The following is a 16,008-nucleotide window of genomic DNA, read 5'->3' on the forward strand; positions in this document are numbered from 1 at the left end:
ACAGAGTTCTTGCAAGCTGCATCAGTCTTATAAATATAGCTTGTAAAAAAATCATCTTGAAAATGTCTTTTTCATAATGCATTAATTTACTTTTGAAACAATTACCGTAGTCACAAAATAGTTCCTGTAAACTACTGTGAGTTATAAGATACGAATTAACTTTTACGTTTTAAAGTGACAGTGTGTATTATTTGACCACTGGATGTCACTGTATTGTGCAGCACATCTAAAAATGGGTGCTAAAGAGCACAAGGAAGAATACAAACTACGGAGACTTAAAGTAAACAAACTGCACAATTGTACTTTTCATTTTTTGCCCAGCCTTTTGTGAGATTTCTGGGGGTACCCGAAGCAGCAAGATGGCAAACAATGATGTAAGCTCCCTTTAGGTGGGAGAAATTTCTCAACCTCTGAGTATTTTTAAAAAAATGCACATTTATATGATAGATCATGGAATTTTGCTTATTTTCTAAACCATTATTGTTTTTTTCATTGATGAATGCAGTTTTTTAACCACTAGGAGGTGTTAAATTTAAAAAAAACTATCCCTTGAATGTTTTTAAGGTTTAATCTTGGTAAAAGTGTTTTGTTTTGAAAATGCCCCTTAATTCAAATGAGGTGATATAATGTTTTTATGCTGATTATCTATCGCAGGTGTCACCAACATTTTTTAAGCTGAGCTACTTTTTTGTTACTGATTAGCGCAAAGGGCTACCAGATTGATATGCATATCTAAAAACAGCTTATCATATTATTACTATGTTGTTACTATGTTATAACTAATTATTTGCCAGGTTATACTTATTAGAAGAACATCATGCCTGTTAGAAATCCAATCTCCTAGAAAAATCACAGTGATTTTGCCGCCTGGCCCCCGCCGAACGCCTGGTTCTCTGTGTCCAATGGCTGCACCACTCTTGCAAACTCGGTCCGCTCGGGGAGCTCAGACTGAGCGAGAGGGGGTGAAGGGGAGTATTAGAGAGGCGGTTTACTCTAAGGACCCCGCGCCTGTCTTTTGTAAAAAATCTTAGGTGAAAAATAGACTATGTAAAAACAAGAATAATGACAGGTTGATAATTTTTTTTTTAAAAGTGTGAGATAAGCCATGCCTGGCCCTCACAACTAAAATATGAAAATTTGGGGGGTTTTCGGGGTCAGTCTCTTATTGGTTGGGATCGGGCTTAGGCGATTAGGATTTTTTTTAGGCCCGATCTTACCTCTAGTTGTCATCAAAACGGAGTTGAATTAAACGTTCTTTTCATAACAGATAACCGAACTTACAATACAAAACACACAAGCAACAAATGCCATTTTTTTGTAACCTGTATACGAGGGCGAGAATGTTGAGCATAGTGGCCACGTCCGGGTGGTCATGTCCTGATGTCTTCTCCAAGTCCTCCAGAGCCTGCTTGCAGAGCGGCACGGCCACCTCGTAGCGGCCCTGCGAGGCGTACTGGATCACCAAATTGTGGAGAGTCCGCAGGCGGGCCGGGATCTCGTAGCCGCCTTGTTGGGCTGCCGCCACCGCTGCGCTGCCGTGGGTTGGCTGAACTGCAAAGGTTACGGGAATATTGAATCAATCATTTTACAACGTATATAGAAATATTTAAAAGAACATAATGACTTACTGCCTTGCGCTTGGTCGTCATGATCATCTGGGAAGAGATCATCCAAAGTCTCCTTGCTGGAGTCTGAGTCCTTTTCCTCCTGGTGAAAAAAATTGCAGACATATAATTCAATATTGTACCTCAGAAAGTCCACTAAAACTAGTGTTGTGGAATCTAGGAAATGACTGATTCTCTCCTAATTACAGATCACCTAATTGTAATAGTTTTTTTTGAAAAAAATGATAACTGGGACTAAAGAAGAATGTGTTTAAACCACTGTACGACAGGTGTCATCTACCTTTTTGAAGCTTAGAGCTACTTTTTTATACTGCTTAAAGTGAAGAGCTAGCAGTTTGATATGCAGTCTTAAAAAAGCTTATCATGTTATTACTATGTTGTTACTATGTTATCATTATGTTATTACCGGGTAGTTATTAAAAGTCAGGTTAAAATAGGCTTAGGCAATCACTAAAAACATCTACTCTTTATGAGGGCACTGACGGATTTACATACATGAATTATAGGGTAATTTTAATAAGAAGTTAGTAAGAATGGATCATGTATTTAAAGACACTAATTATGGTTTCACCTGTTGGCTAGAAATCAAATTTTCTATAAAATCTCTGGTGACCTCTTTTCAGAACGCTTCCACGGGCTAATCAGGTGTTCTTAGGGGGCTACCATTTGATAACACCTGCTCCACAGGTTTGGAAAAATCTGGGATGCAAATTAATATATAAATAACTTTATATTGAGTTTTTTGGGTTTATGTATAAAAATAATTCTAAAATGATTTTGCAGAAATTAGTAAATTACAGTAAGATAAAAAAGATATGTAAACTTGTCTGTAGCCTTCGAAGGAAAGTGTTTACTTACATAAAAAAATACTCGATTTACAAAGTTCCAATGTTGCAATATTTAAATTCTAGTGTGGTAAAAGATGACCAAGTGTGTCCATGTGTCAATATTTTTAAAATATGCTCAGCAGTCAATTTAACTGGAGGACTCACAGAGGGCGACAAGTCCTCGTCATACTTCTTGAGCTGGTTCATAAACTCCAGGTGCTTCTTCTCCTCCTCCAGTTGCGCCACGCTCTGCTCGCTCTTCTGCAATTTCTGCTGGGTACCTGCCAGCTCGTCCCTTAGCCACTGGTTCTCCTGGCACAGGCGGCGAACCTGCGCCCGTAGCTTCTGCTTCTCCGACTCAACCGAACTCAGGTGACCCGACAGGGCCATCATGACCTGGGCCTCGCTCAGCCCCAGCTCCAGCATCTCCAGGGACTTGCGGATCATGTGTGACTTCTCCTCCACTAGCACGCCCTCCTCATCCTGCTTGAGGCAGCGCAGTGTTCCCAGCAGGCCATCCAGGATGGAGTGGTGCTCCTGCTTCAACGCGTCCAGGCCCTGGATCACTTGCTTGGTGCGAGAGATGATCTCATCCTGGGAAAGCCTCTCTCCAGGCTCCTCCTCGGCCTTCACGCACACCATGGTGGACATGTCCTCACGCATCCTGAAAGCGACAGTCATAGAAAGAGGGGATGATGTGGGTGTCGATCTCAGGGTGACACATCAAGAGATGTGAGGCGATGATGAAAGATGATAACAATAAAAACGGAGCAGGGTGATTTCATTGTTATTTGTTGACCTAAATGCCCCACCTGCTTCATGCTTGAACAAAGAACCATTGGATTTTCATTGATTATTCAGAGGATGTTGAAAGATGACACACCCAAATAACCGGGGTGAGTGCACAATCTGCTTGCGTTTTTTGGGGGGCTGGTTTAAACATGAAATTTAAGCTGCCATGAAACAGAAAAGCTAATTTCCTGAAAATCCTCATAAGCCTTGTGTGCTGTGAAAGCCACAGAAGACAGTTTTGCGTTATTTATTTATGTATGTTGCAGAGGAGAAACACTTCTTCTAAATGTCAGAGACTCGGTGCACTGTAAAGCCTGAACAGTACTCTATTTAACTCGTTCATTGGCAGTCGACCTTGATGTAATATGTATGTTTATGAATACCAATGGCACATAAAAGTTAAGAATATATATTGTTAAGAACAAGAAAACCTTTTTTCAGCATTCCACATCAGATTTGGTTAAGTGCAATGATCCAAAACTTAATACACCCATAAATAACATTTTGTTAACATCCACCTAATACATGCTGAGCCATAAATAAATGCACTGGATTTTCCCAAAATACACTACACAATAAGCCTGCAAATTAATTTTTGCTTTTTTTTGATAAATCAGATAAAAACTTACAGAAAAAATGTGAATACTGTATTGATTTTCCGTAATGCAATTTTATTTATATATGTATATGTATATATACACACACACACACAGATAAATATCATGCATTCTGGGTTTATTACAAATCAGCTGAAATATAAGACTTGCATTGTTTTAATATTGCTAGTAATGGTTTACAACCTACTAGTATACTTGTTCATGATATTCTAATATTTTGAGGTTGGATATTTTGAATTTTTGGCAGAATTCAGCAATATTAAAACAATGAAAGACTTGCAGTACTTCAGTTGGACTTGTAGTGAATCCACAATGTATGACATGTTTTTAGTTTTGATTGCATTACAGAAATAGACATGTATATTGTATATATACTTTTCTAAAGGGAAAAGCTAATTTTCACTTATCACAGCATTTAATCAAATAATACTTAAAAAAAACACATTTAGGAAAAGGTCTCAAAATAATTATCAAAAAATTGTTTGTTCTTTTTCCCAAAATGATACCAAGTATAAAACTCAATTACCAGATATCTAGTATTCATACAACCTAGTGGCTGGTACCAATAGATTTTTTTTCTTAAAGGGCAGAAAGTTCATGCTGTTATAGATCATTTAACTTAAAAAACACTGAAATTTCAAATTCATTTGTCATAAATGAACACAAAAGACACCATGAAATTAGAAAATAGGGCCAACAAAAATACAGTTGAAAATTGTATCACAAGTACTAAATATATTTTGTTTTTATTTTTGCTGTCATTTTAATAATATCTCTCTTGTGCATATGTAATGTCTGTTCTATTTACCAGCTCAGTAGCCTAGATGGTAAGGCGCCCGCTTTGAGACTGGGAGGTCGGTGGTTCGCGCCCCGGCCGAGTCATTCCTAAGACTTAAATAGTGGTCGGCGGCGCCCTCTGTTGGCTGCGGCTGCATCGGCTCGCTACAACGGGTCAGGTGTAATCGACATTTCGTTCTGTGTACATTGTTACACAGAATGACAATACAAGGAAATTATTATATTATTATTATTTAGTTAGGCTTCTCACCTGTATTGTCTAAACAATAATTTTTAATTTGATACTGTCAGAATTTTTGGAAAGAATTCTTGTGCAAGCTGTTTCAACTTAATATCCAACATCAAACAAATCAGTTCCATAAACTTGGAATCAAATCAAACTCCTCTCTATTGTCAAATGCAAGACAAACAAAAGTAAACCGGGTCCAACTGGAAACATAATTGGATATAACTCGCTCTGTAGAATTAATTTCCGTCCCAGCTTTGTGTCTATTTCACACGCGCTGAAAGAGATTACGAGCCTGCAGCATGAAATGTCTGCAGGCTCTGATATAATACTGCAAAGCTACTCAAACTGCAACGCAAAAAATCAGGCTGATCACGCTCACCTCCATGACAACCACCGTGCACATCCAGACCGCAACCTTCTTCTAAAAATATTTCACATTCATTAGCAAGTGCTCGAAGGTAACACTTACACTGTGAAAAACAAAGAATTGAAAGGGGGGCAGCATCCAGCCTGCAGCGAGTCAGCTGACTGCCTGGCAGGAAGTGCACCATGCATACATACTGCACGAGATGCAGAACCCAAGATCAGACAGAAATAAAACGACTGTAAAAAACAAAGGGCCGATCAGAAAATGTAACTTTCACTGCCAACTTACTTAAGCGGAGTCGTGAATGGCACCAAACAAAATAAACTGTACATACGAATTTTAATTAATTTATGATCTCACATAACATGTTATGTAACCAGATGTAATTATGCAAAAGTAACCGGAAACCAACTTTTCTTGAACTCTATTCTATTCGGCATCATAGCCTCTGCAACAGCATGAGAGACCGCCAACATTTGAAAACATAAACAATGGGTTTGAAAAGGCATAGTGATGAAAGGTGAAGATTTTCCGTTTGATCTGCAAAGGGATGAGAAAGAAGAGGCGAAGCTAGAGAGGAGGAGTAGGTGGAGGAAATCTTAGCTCGCGTGGGCGAAGTCTCAGATAATCAAAACTGGGATACACTGAGCAGAGAAAGTCTCACTGCAGCTTCTTATTTCAAAGGCAGCGTTTTAGTTTTAATTTATGAATGTCAGCAGCAGACAAGGCATCTGTAAAACAGATGATCATGACATTGTTTTAAGAGGAAATTGAGCCACCATTAACATGTTGAGTTAACATATACCAGGAGTACCACGTTTAATTTCATAGTGACCAATATACCCTACGTTGTAATCAATGACAATAAATACAATTCCAATTCCCATAAAACAGGAAAAAGAATGTGTTTTTTTCATCCGTGGTGAAGTCAAATAATTAAGGTGTAGTGAAAAAGTAAGAATTGAAAGAGAAAATAAAACTAGTTGTAAGTGATGTTATTCAAAACCAGACTGAAAATCAAGGCGATGAAACGGTCCGAAAGAATCAAAAGAGACGAAATGACAAACGTAACTACACGTAGATCAATGAGACCACGTTCAACTAAATAACTACAAATAGATGGTACTGCTCAATCTGCTCAAAAATGAAACATAATTAAAATAAATGAAAATAAAGGTTCTAGTTCTGACAAATAAATGTGTTAAACTACTTTCGCAGCTAAATCAATAAAAACTAGTAAACAGTCGCAAAGTATATTTCTAAAATAAAAAGGTTAGCAAGTTACTACTAAACTATTATGCTATTACCAGGTTGTAATTATTAAAAGTAAACCCTACTTTTAAAGTAGTTACGTTACAGCAATTTACACATATAAATTATGGGCCAATTTTAAAAAGGTTTTGTAAGAATTGATCATGGATTTGAACACACTGATTATGCCCCAAAAATATTTCATACCAGCTATAAATCAAATTTCCAGGAAAGTCACATTGACCCATGAGCTACTCGGGTATTCTTAGGCAACGTTGACCACGTTGGTTAGCACCGACTTACACTCAAAAAAATAAAACTCATTAATTGAGATCTATGAAAAGGCCCCACTCAGGTCTATGTGATACCTTGCGTCAGGGGTCTCCAACGTGGTGCCCGCAGGAACTAGGGTGACTGCTAAGGACAACTGAAGTGCCCGCAGACATGTCCTGAAAATAGCTCATCAGTGTTGGGACATTGTGATTTTCTAGTAAAAACATTCGTTTAGTCGTTGACTGAGTCTATTTAATCGTATTTCCAATAGTTAACCTGGTAATAAAATAGTATCGACATAGTGATAACATGATAAGTTATTTTAGAAATGTACACAAAACTGGGTGCCCTTTGCGCTATTTAGTAACAAAACATAGCTCTCAGCTTGAAAAAGGTTGGAGACCCCTGCCTTACTTTATTTGCCATATATTCCATTAACACCCCAGGCTACAGAATGAGTAAATAACATTCTGCTTATCTTAAAACTGGAGCATGAAATCTCCTGTTCGGAACACTTTGTCCCTCGTCAACAATCTACTTTGAGATTTCACTTCCACATTGTTGCAAGAGACCGGAAATGCAACAATTCTTTAAAAACTGCAGCAGCGTGCATTGATTGCAGGAAGACTCGCTGTTGAGGTTATTATTCAAACGCGTTTGCAACGAGTTTGCATGGCGATCACGGACACAAATCTATGCTACCATAACCTGAATCTGAATACAGTGGACCCTCGGGATACAGTGTTTCTACCTTATGATATTCTCACTTTACAGTGTGGAGTACAATGCATTTGGCACTCTATACGTCATCAACAACAAATTATTTTACGTGCATAAAAACAAGTTATGTCTCTAAGATACCTGTCTGCTATTGATCGATGTCTATTATAATGCTGGCCTGCTAATGTTTAGCGACACTGCATCATGAAAAAGCCAATATGCTACAGTATTGGTTAAACAACTTCCCATAATGCCTTTTTTCTCTCCATTCTCGTGTGCTTCATAAAAACTGAGCATCGGTGATACAATACTGTGTTTTTAGTATTGTATTTATTTACCATGAGTCCCAAGGCTTTCAGTGGTGCTTAAGGGAGAAGCAAACACACAATAACCTTTGGAGCAAGCTTGCAATTGTCAAGAAATCTGAAGAAGGCACACAAATAGCTACCTTTGCCAAGTTACATTTTCGTAACCTATTTGCGGTTAAAAAAAGAGACTTTAAAAAAGCAAATCTTCTAACGACATGACAGTCCTCGCAAGTGAAAGATTTAAAATCAGTTTAATTTTTAATCGAATGTCTCATCCCCTCTACATCCACCTACTAATTCCACTGCATCAGCTCGTCACACAACTACTACTATTCTATCTATCTATCTACCTTGGTTATATCCCTTTAAGAGGGGTGACTGACAGCAAGACAAACACATACAATAACAAAGAAAATAAAAGGGAAAAAAAATATAGCAACAAAACACACACAAACATTTTTGGACCATGGCCAACCCAATTGCCCAAACACCCAAACAAGTTAGGCACCTCGGCACCTAAGTTGGTCATGCTTTCGTCCCTCCAGATGAAATGGGACACCAGAAAGCGGCCATGTCACTCGGGTCAGGGTGACACAACACACTTTTTTGTTGAACAGCAGGGCCCGACAGCTTTCACTGGTTTACCCCTGCCGCATCATACCCAGCCAATCCTTAAGAACGCGTCCACAATCCCACTATCCTTTCACAATATTCATCAGCATCAGCTCGTCACACAACTACTACTATTCTATGCACATATATTACAAACAAGTGATACTTGGTATACACTATTTTGTTATTTTAATGTTTTTATCTGGGGAATGTGGGATTTGGAGATCATTACCATTGGTTTCTAACTTTCTCTCCTCCACTATATGGCCATTTCACTGTGCGATCCTCACCCCAGAATCAGGGTTGGGTAGGGTTACTTTAACGTGATTACTTTCAATTACTTTTGGACTACTCCAATACCAAATATGCTAATAAAAGACAAAGGAAACTAAATTCGAATAAAATTATGACTCACGACACGTGGTAAGCTTTCTTTCCTGGCTTTGATCTCTGGCAAAACTAACATAAAATGCGACAGAAACAAAATGAAAATAAATCCAAACAGCTTGCCAACATCTTTTTTGCTGTTCCATGAGTTCCGTTACTCCCCAAGCCTGCACAAAATTGAGTCATTTTATTCATATTAAGTTTATTTTGTCTTTTATTGGCATATTTGGTATTGGAGTAATCCAAAAGTAATTGAAAGTAATCAAGTTAAAGTAACCCTACCCAACCCTGATCAGAATACACCAATGTTGTTGTGTATGTAGTCGGGTTGCAGTCGGATTCAGAGACAGGCACGGACGGTACAGTCATAGAGTGTTTACTCAACTTCTTCTTCGGTAGTTCTCTAGCACAAGTACAAGGCTGCGCATAAGTATACAGTGACACCGCAGGAAGGGGAGTGTATTACACGACACCACATATTTCCTGGGCGTCTACAGTATTTTAGCCCAGAATAGTCGACTAAAAATGCAATTTCAGGACTTGGCTGTCACAAGCATATTGGTTAAAGAACCTTCATGTGAAACTCAATATCCATTGGGTCAATCATCCTCATCCCAGCTGTAGATCTCACACTGGCGTGCCCTGTGTCCCTTTGCAAGAGTCTCCACCCGCCCAGAATGACAATCGACTGTCGGGCGTTCCAACCACAGCGGCTCGACAGCGTGCCTCTGGCCGGCTGACAGTCTGCCTTCCCTAGCGTAATCGCTTGACACAAACACGGTTGAACCTGAAGAACCAGTTAGCCTGAAAACAATCTGCTTGACTCACAGGAAACAGCAACACTTTCACCCGACCAATTCCTGGAGTCCAATGTAAACACCAAGAGAGAGTAGAATAATTTTAAATATCTATGTGTTATAGTTATTTGCTTTTAATATAAAACACTACGGTGACGCATGAAAAATAACATAATAAAATGATAATAAAATATGATAATTGAGCAAAACAGTTTTGCAGGAATTAGACTGAGCCCGGTTTACCGTTCTCTAGGACATCCGTTGCCAATGCAGCTGAATTGCGTCTTCTCCTCGCCTTCGTTCGAAAACAGTCAGACGCCAATCACTATGTGTCAAAAGCTATTTTATCTTCTTTTTTTTTAAATAAAATAAAAATACTTAAAACACAAAAGTCTCCAACACCCCGGCAGGGATGGCACCCGTTTCACCGTAAGACGCCGGAGATGCTAGCTCACATACTAGCTAGCTGTCAAAAAGAAAACTGTCTTTAGACGGAGCCCCTCGTGAAAAGCGACATTTTTTCCTCCGGGACTTCCATGGTTCAAGGACTGGGACTAAGAAAGGATGAAGCGGCGGCCACCTTAGGATGAAGCGACGGCTCAGGTGTCAAGACTGTCAGACTGACTGGGTGCTGCTGGGTGGGGAAATGGCGCCTCCTCCCTGGTCTCCCGGTGGGTGACGTCACTCTGGCAAGATTAAAAGGATGGGGAGGGAAGAAGGCAAGGGGCGCGCGCCCGTTTGCGACCTTAGCTATCGTCGCAGAGAGAATGTGCGTTCACGTGGACTTGATGCGTTTCTCCAGTGGGATGCCTCCACCTTAGTTGCATTGCCGTTGCCAGGAGACGAGACAAAGCTCACCTGTCGTTGGTTTATGAAGACCATTTTATTTATTTGTAAACATTGTGACGTAGCAGTGGGCGTGGCTTAGCCTGGAGGCAACAATACAGTGGAACCTCGGTTCTCGACCATAATCCGTTCCAGAACCCTGTTCAAAAACCGATTTGTTCGATCACTGAAATCATTTTTCCCATTAAAAATAATGTCAATCGTTTTAATCCGTTCCAACACCCTGAATGTTTACCTTGAATGTTTAACGGAAACATAAAGCTAACCCAGGCTAATCGTACGTCCGCGTTAGCGTAATCTTCCGTACGAAAGATTACGCTAACATGAACGTGTAAAAATAAAAAAAAGGGATAAATAAAATAATTATGATTAGGATTTCTTACCAGCAGCACGGCGGCGCAGTGGTTAGCGCTTGTGCGGCACAGTTCATGTCTCGGGAACCTGTCGTGGGTTCAAATCCAGCTCCAGACTTCCTGTGCGGAGTTTGTATATTCTCCCCGTGCTTGCGTGGGTTTCCTCCGGGCACTCCGGTTTCCTCCCACATTCCAAAAACATGCATTTCAGGTGAATTGGCCGGTCTAAATTGTCCCTAGGTGTGAATGAGCGAATGAGCTGTCTGTCCCTGTGTACCCTGTGACTGGCTGGCAACCAGTTCAGGGTGTCCCCTGCCCACTGCCTGGAGATGGCTGGGATGGGCTCCAGCCCCCCCGCGACCCTAATGAGGATAAGCGGTATGGCTAATGAGATGAGATGAGGATTTCTTACCTTTGTGGTGGTCAGCAGAAGGCGCAGGTGGACAGTGGGGTATTCCCTAGAAAGATCAGACACTAGCACACCTCCTTCATATTTTGCTATTGTTTCTTTCTTAAATGCAATAGTTGTACGCACTACTTTTGTTTTTCACCTGTAGCAACTTTGCTGCTTGCACTGACTTTCTTCAGAGGCATAAATAGGGGCTAAAACACTTCATACACCTATATTAAAAGCGAAAGCAAAACGAAGCACGTCCGCACGCGATAACAGTTGGTCAGGAAAAGAGCGATCGACACGCGTACGCCGCTCAGCATCGCATTCTAGCGTTCGAACTCCGATTTTTTTAGTGTGTTGATGAGAGCGAAATATAATTTGACTCGGACATCACATAGGCTATAAAAGAGCGCTTTCCGTGTTTGCAAACAAGTACAACATAACTTAGTTGCGCGTGCATTGTTAAAGCAGGATAGCAGAATACATGCAAGTTTATACCAGCAGATTAACAGAAAATGATTGCGGATCATTGATAGTAACGTCTCAGATAGGCACCAAGCAGTGTTCTGTCTAAGCTGCGCGCGTGCGCAATTGCGCAATGCTCGCACATTCTCTGCGCACAAGAAAATCTAGCCAGCGCACAAAAATCAGGGCTCAAAATTACTAATTAAGAAGCGACTTAAGTCAAAGTTACAGTGCACGTAGGTAAAAATACACGGGTTCCTCTGATGTTGTGTCCTAAGTGCGGTATTTTGAAGTTGAGTCGAAGTAGAACGAAGTTGAGTAAAGTTAGTAGGGTTTGTTGAGAACCGGCTTCTTCGGCTCGGCTCACTAAAAGGAACCGGCTCTTTCTGGTCCTAAACGACTCTTCGGGTTGTTTTTGTTTCTTTAATCCCAACATGACGAAATATTATGTAAAATTATGCACAAAATGACTTAAAGGAAGGAGGGGAATAGAACAAAAAAGAAAAAAATACCAAAATGAAAAAGTAGTGAAAAGCTGAGAAAAAAAGAAACAAAAGGAAGAGGAAAAAAAGAATGAAACATTTTTAAAAAAAGCCAGAAAAGAAGGAAATGTAGGAAAAAAGTAAATAGGGAACAAAAAGAAAAAAGTAACAGCTCGGAAAAAATAAACACAATGAGATCTTTTTTAAAGGAATTTAAAAAAAAGTAGAAAAAAAAACACGGAGAAAAGAAGATTATTTTTTTTTGTTGCATTCAAATAATTTCCATCTATATCAAGTGAATCTTGTTGCCAACATTGTACTTCCACTAAAAAATGTGATTAAGTACGGTTCTGTATCTTACAACCGACTAAATAAGCCCCCAAAAATGTTAATATTATGCGACAAAATATATCAGGAAATTAAAAGAAATGGATATCTTGTGAAAGAATTGTAAGAACAAACGACGTTTGAAGGCCGTACAACCTTTGCAATAATACATGAGTCAATTCATTCAAAAGTGAAAAAAAAAATTTGCATTGCCAGAAACTCAGCAAAATGTAACTTGATGTCAAGTTTTGGACATATTTGATAATGGATTAGTTGCCACACTTGGGATTGCCGTTGCTCACTGTTGTTTCAAGCATTGCTCACCGACTTTGTGTGAACGCTCAGACCCGTAAGGAAAATTAGAGGGAACATTGGCACCAAGTATGTGCAAGCAGCAAGATAGCGACTTCTTTGAGTGATCGAAGTCAACAACAAAAAAAACTCTTGATCTATGCTACACATAGCCACTTTGTGGTCAAAACATGCTTATTTCTTTCACATAGCGATATCCATACCTAGTAGTCGCTGCCATGTTTGTCTGCATCTTGCTGCTATGCTATGCTCATTTGGCACTGGTTTTTGTTCGCATTAGACAATACAGTGCCATCAAGTGGTCAAACATTACACAAGGTACCTTTAAACATTTAAGTAAAAGGAAAGTCATTGAAATACATAAAAATTGAAGATTCAAGTATTGTATTCTATTTTCGTAATTTTAGCCCATTCCTTTTTGTTTTCTTATAAAGATTAAAGCATTTTTCTTTTTGTGAAATTCTTTATTGATTGATCAAAAAGAATAGCCATTCCTACTTAATGTGCTTTTCATGCAGCAAAAGTATTTTCTGAAGTGCTTTATTTTTCCACTCAGTCGCTTTACTTCCACATCCTCTCACATTTAGTGACCCTATAACTAGGGTTTGCGGGACCTTTCGGTCTCTTTTTTATTTTCTTTATTGTGTTTGTCTTGCTGTCGGTCACGCCCTCTTGAGGGATATGACCAGGGTAGATACATAGCTTTATTTTTATAAATTAAAAAGTCAAAAACGATTCAACCAATCACCAATATAATTTCATGACCCGGTTATACAAATGACTTCTAGACCAGGGTTTCTCAACCTTTTTAGAGCCGGGGCACACATTTTTATATAAAATATTTGAGAATTTCTAGCACCAGTTGCATGTTTTTTTTAATCCTAAATGTTCACATTGCCTAAATTGACAGTATAAAGTTGTTTCTATCATTTATGGTCACTGTGTTAGCGGATTTAACACAAACCTAGGGGGAATGAGAGAATAGTGTCAGATCAAGTCATGTTTATTGGTGACACCCTTAATCATAAGGAGTCTTAAAGGGCTGCAGAGACCACAGATTATTTCAAAATACAGACTATTATTACACCATCACCTGATCTAAAACCGTGAAAACATCAAAATTCAAAGATTTAAGAAACTCAAACACCCGTAAGAACCCTGAAAACAGGACATCTTATTCTAAGGTTGAGAAATGTTAATATTATGTAAAACCAGCCTCACCCAAAGGGAGATGACACAATCGTCCACCATCTTGCTTCTACAGGTACCCCTAAAGGACAAAAACCTTGTGAAAGACGAATAAAAGTAAAATGGTGCATTTCGGTCACTCAGTGTAGTAAACGTGAAAAAGCACGACGAAGGAAACATCTCTTTGGTGTATCTGATGATGAATCCGACTTTGGAGGACATTAAATGCATTGCATTTATGTGGGTATTGTGTTCGTATTTGTAAATGAATTATTTTAATTATGGCTACATGCATTCAACAACATTGCTCACGTTCATAGCTTAAAAATAGGTTTGCACAAATATATACGTACAATAGTGCCCACTTGGGCCTAATATGTCTTCACACCCGCTTCTCTTTCTCATTAGAGCCTTTCGTATTGGTCGCTTGGTCAATTTTGCTTTTTTTTTTAAACAAATATTATTATTCTTTGAAGTACAAACTTAAACAGCTTCATCCACCAAAATAAGCTATTTAATATATTTCCCAGTACAGCCTCACGAGCAGATAATATAGATAAATAAAAAAATAACTTCTGATATGGATAAATAAGCAAAGACACTTGACAATGGCATGGATTTTTTTGCAAAGATAATAATTTTGAGCGGCGCACTCGACAAGTTCTCACGTCACACTAATTTGCCCGGCACACTGGTTGAAAAACCCCCCTCTAGACGCACCAATCATGTTTTATTTAATTCCATGTGAGCGAGCTATCTCCTTCCACACACAGCTCGTGTTCTTCATAAAGTGACTTGTCAGCAGATACTTGACAGGCGTTTTTCGATCACGTCGCGGTTGTCCCACGGCGCATAATAAGGCCGACCCACTTCCACAGGTTGTGCGCGGCGACACGGGCCATGAGGAAGGTGATTGACAAGTTGCGCCGGTACCACTCCCTGCAAGGACACGTAAGAAACATCCCCATTATTCCTCACTAAGAATGCTTTTTTGTCTATGCACAATAGACCCCGGGATACAGCAAGCCCCGCATTAAGACTTTTTCGCTTTACAGTGTAAATTCAGATGTTTTTCTGCCTCTTTAAAGCATTTTTACCATTACAGCTAATACCAAATTAATGTTGTACCCCAAGGGTTTACTCCAGGGGTCGGGAACCTATGGCTCGCGAGCCATATATGGCTAGCCGATAAAAGTTTGCTCATGCAAATTTCATCTGTGTTGTTCCAATTCTGATAGGCCCATAACAGAGTTAGGCACTTAAAGAGCCAATGTAACGCAAGGAGTAAAGTTGGTTCGGCCCAGTATATAAATGGAACAGTTTCCAGTCAAGGTGTCACACAAACAGACCCCGTTTTGGCTGTACGCCACAAAGGAATCCTTCATATGGAAGCTCATTAAATAATTTAAGTTCACTGTTGAGAAATTATATGATGAAAACCCACAGAACAAACCCAAAAATGCCAGCAAAGTACACGGAACAATTGGATTGGGTGAACCGTGGGAATGGACGGATTTGAATGGGTGAGCGGTAGGGGTGAGCGAATCTCTGCACGCAAGACATGCTTCCTTCTATCTCGCACGCGCACACTGCGCTAAAGGGGGATACTGTAAAGCTGGAAACTTTTCGTTTGAAGTATTTAGTAATTTTTGTATTTCTTTTAACAAAATAACTGCTAAAACCTTCTTCTGGAACCAAAATGTACGAAAAAAAAGTCAAACTGAGCCTCAACAGTCTTAAGTAACTGCGAGAGGGAGGTAAGATAGACAGATACTTTATTCATCTCCGTAGGGAAATTCACACTTCCAGCAGTATCCTTGTGTTAAAAAATAAAATAATAAAAGATATAGAATACAAAAATACCCAATAAAACCTGTTGATATAGAGTATTTAAATAGTGCTACGGAAAATACACACTGTAATAAAAATAGGGTAATATGCAAATGTGGGGGTGGGGTTTAATGTGGGCTTTTACTCCCCCGGGTGGAATTAAAGAGCCTCATAGCATGAGGAAGAAATGATCTCCTCAGTCTGTCCG

General features: G+C 39.4%; 2 protein-coding genes across 9 annotated transcripts in view; one reads left to right on the forward strand and one right to left on the reverse strand.

Moving 5' to 3' along the window:
* LOC148352161 (kinesin light chain 1) overlaps window positions 1–16,008 on the reverse strand; it is a 42,443-nt gene that overhangs the window by 18,821 nt on the left and 7,614 nt on the right. Inside the window, exons 1-4 of one of the 4 annotated variants that reach the window (XM_088354040.1) lie at window positions 9,847–10,292; window positions 2,618–3,116; window positions 1,629–1,707; window positions 1,323–1,551 (exon numbers count right to left, since the gene is read on the reverse strand). In XM_088354040.1, the coding sequence (XP_088210166.1) occupies window positions 1,323–1,551; window positions 1,629–1,707; window positions 2,618–3,115 (806 nt within the window). In that variant the 5' untranslated portion in view covers window position 3,116; window positions 9,847–10,292. Of the gene's footprint in view, window positions 1–1,322; window positions 1,552–1,628; window positions 1,708–2,617; window positions 3,117–5,267; window positions 5,419–9,846; window positions 10,293–16,008 lie in introns of those variants that run through there. The other 3 variants (XM_088354042.1, XM_088354041.1, XM_088354043.1) reach the window with 3 other exon arrangements.
* Window positions 3,227–16,008, forward strand: part of bag5 (BAG cochaperone 5) — a 39,201-nt gene continuing 26,419 nt past the window's right edge. For 4 of the 5 annotated variants that reach the window (XM_088354049.1, XM_088354045.1, XM_088354050.1 and 1 more), the window contains exons 1-2: window positions 3,227–3,348; window positions 14,849–14,921. The gene's annotated coding sequence lies outside the window, so the exon portion shown is untranslated. The remainder of the gene's footprint in view (window positions 3,349–14,848; window positions 14,922–16,008) is intronic. The other variant, XM_088354051.1, reaches the window with a different exon arrangement.

Source organism: Urocampus carinirostris, chromosome 15 (assembly GCF_059441175.1).
Source record: "Urocampus carinirostris isolate Australia breed hairy pipefish chromosome 15, RoL_Ucar_1.0, whole genome shotgun sequence".
Classification (NCBI taxonomy): domain Eukaryota; kingdom Metazoa; phylum Chordata; class Actinopteri; order Syngnathiformes; family Syngnathidae; genus Urocampus; species Urocampus carinirostris.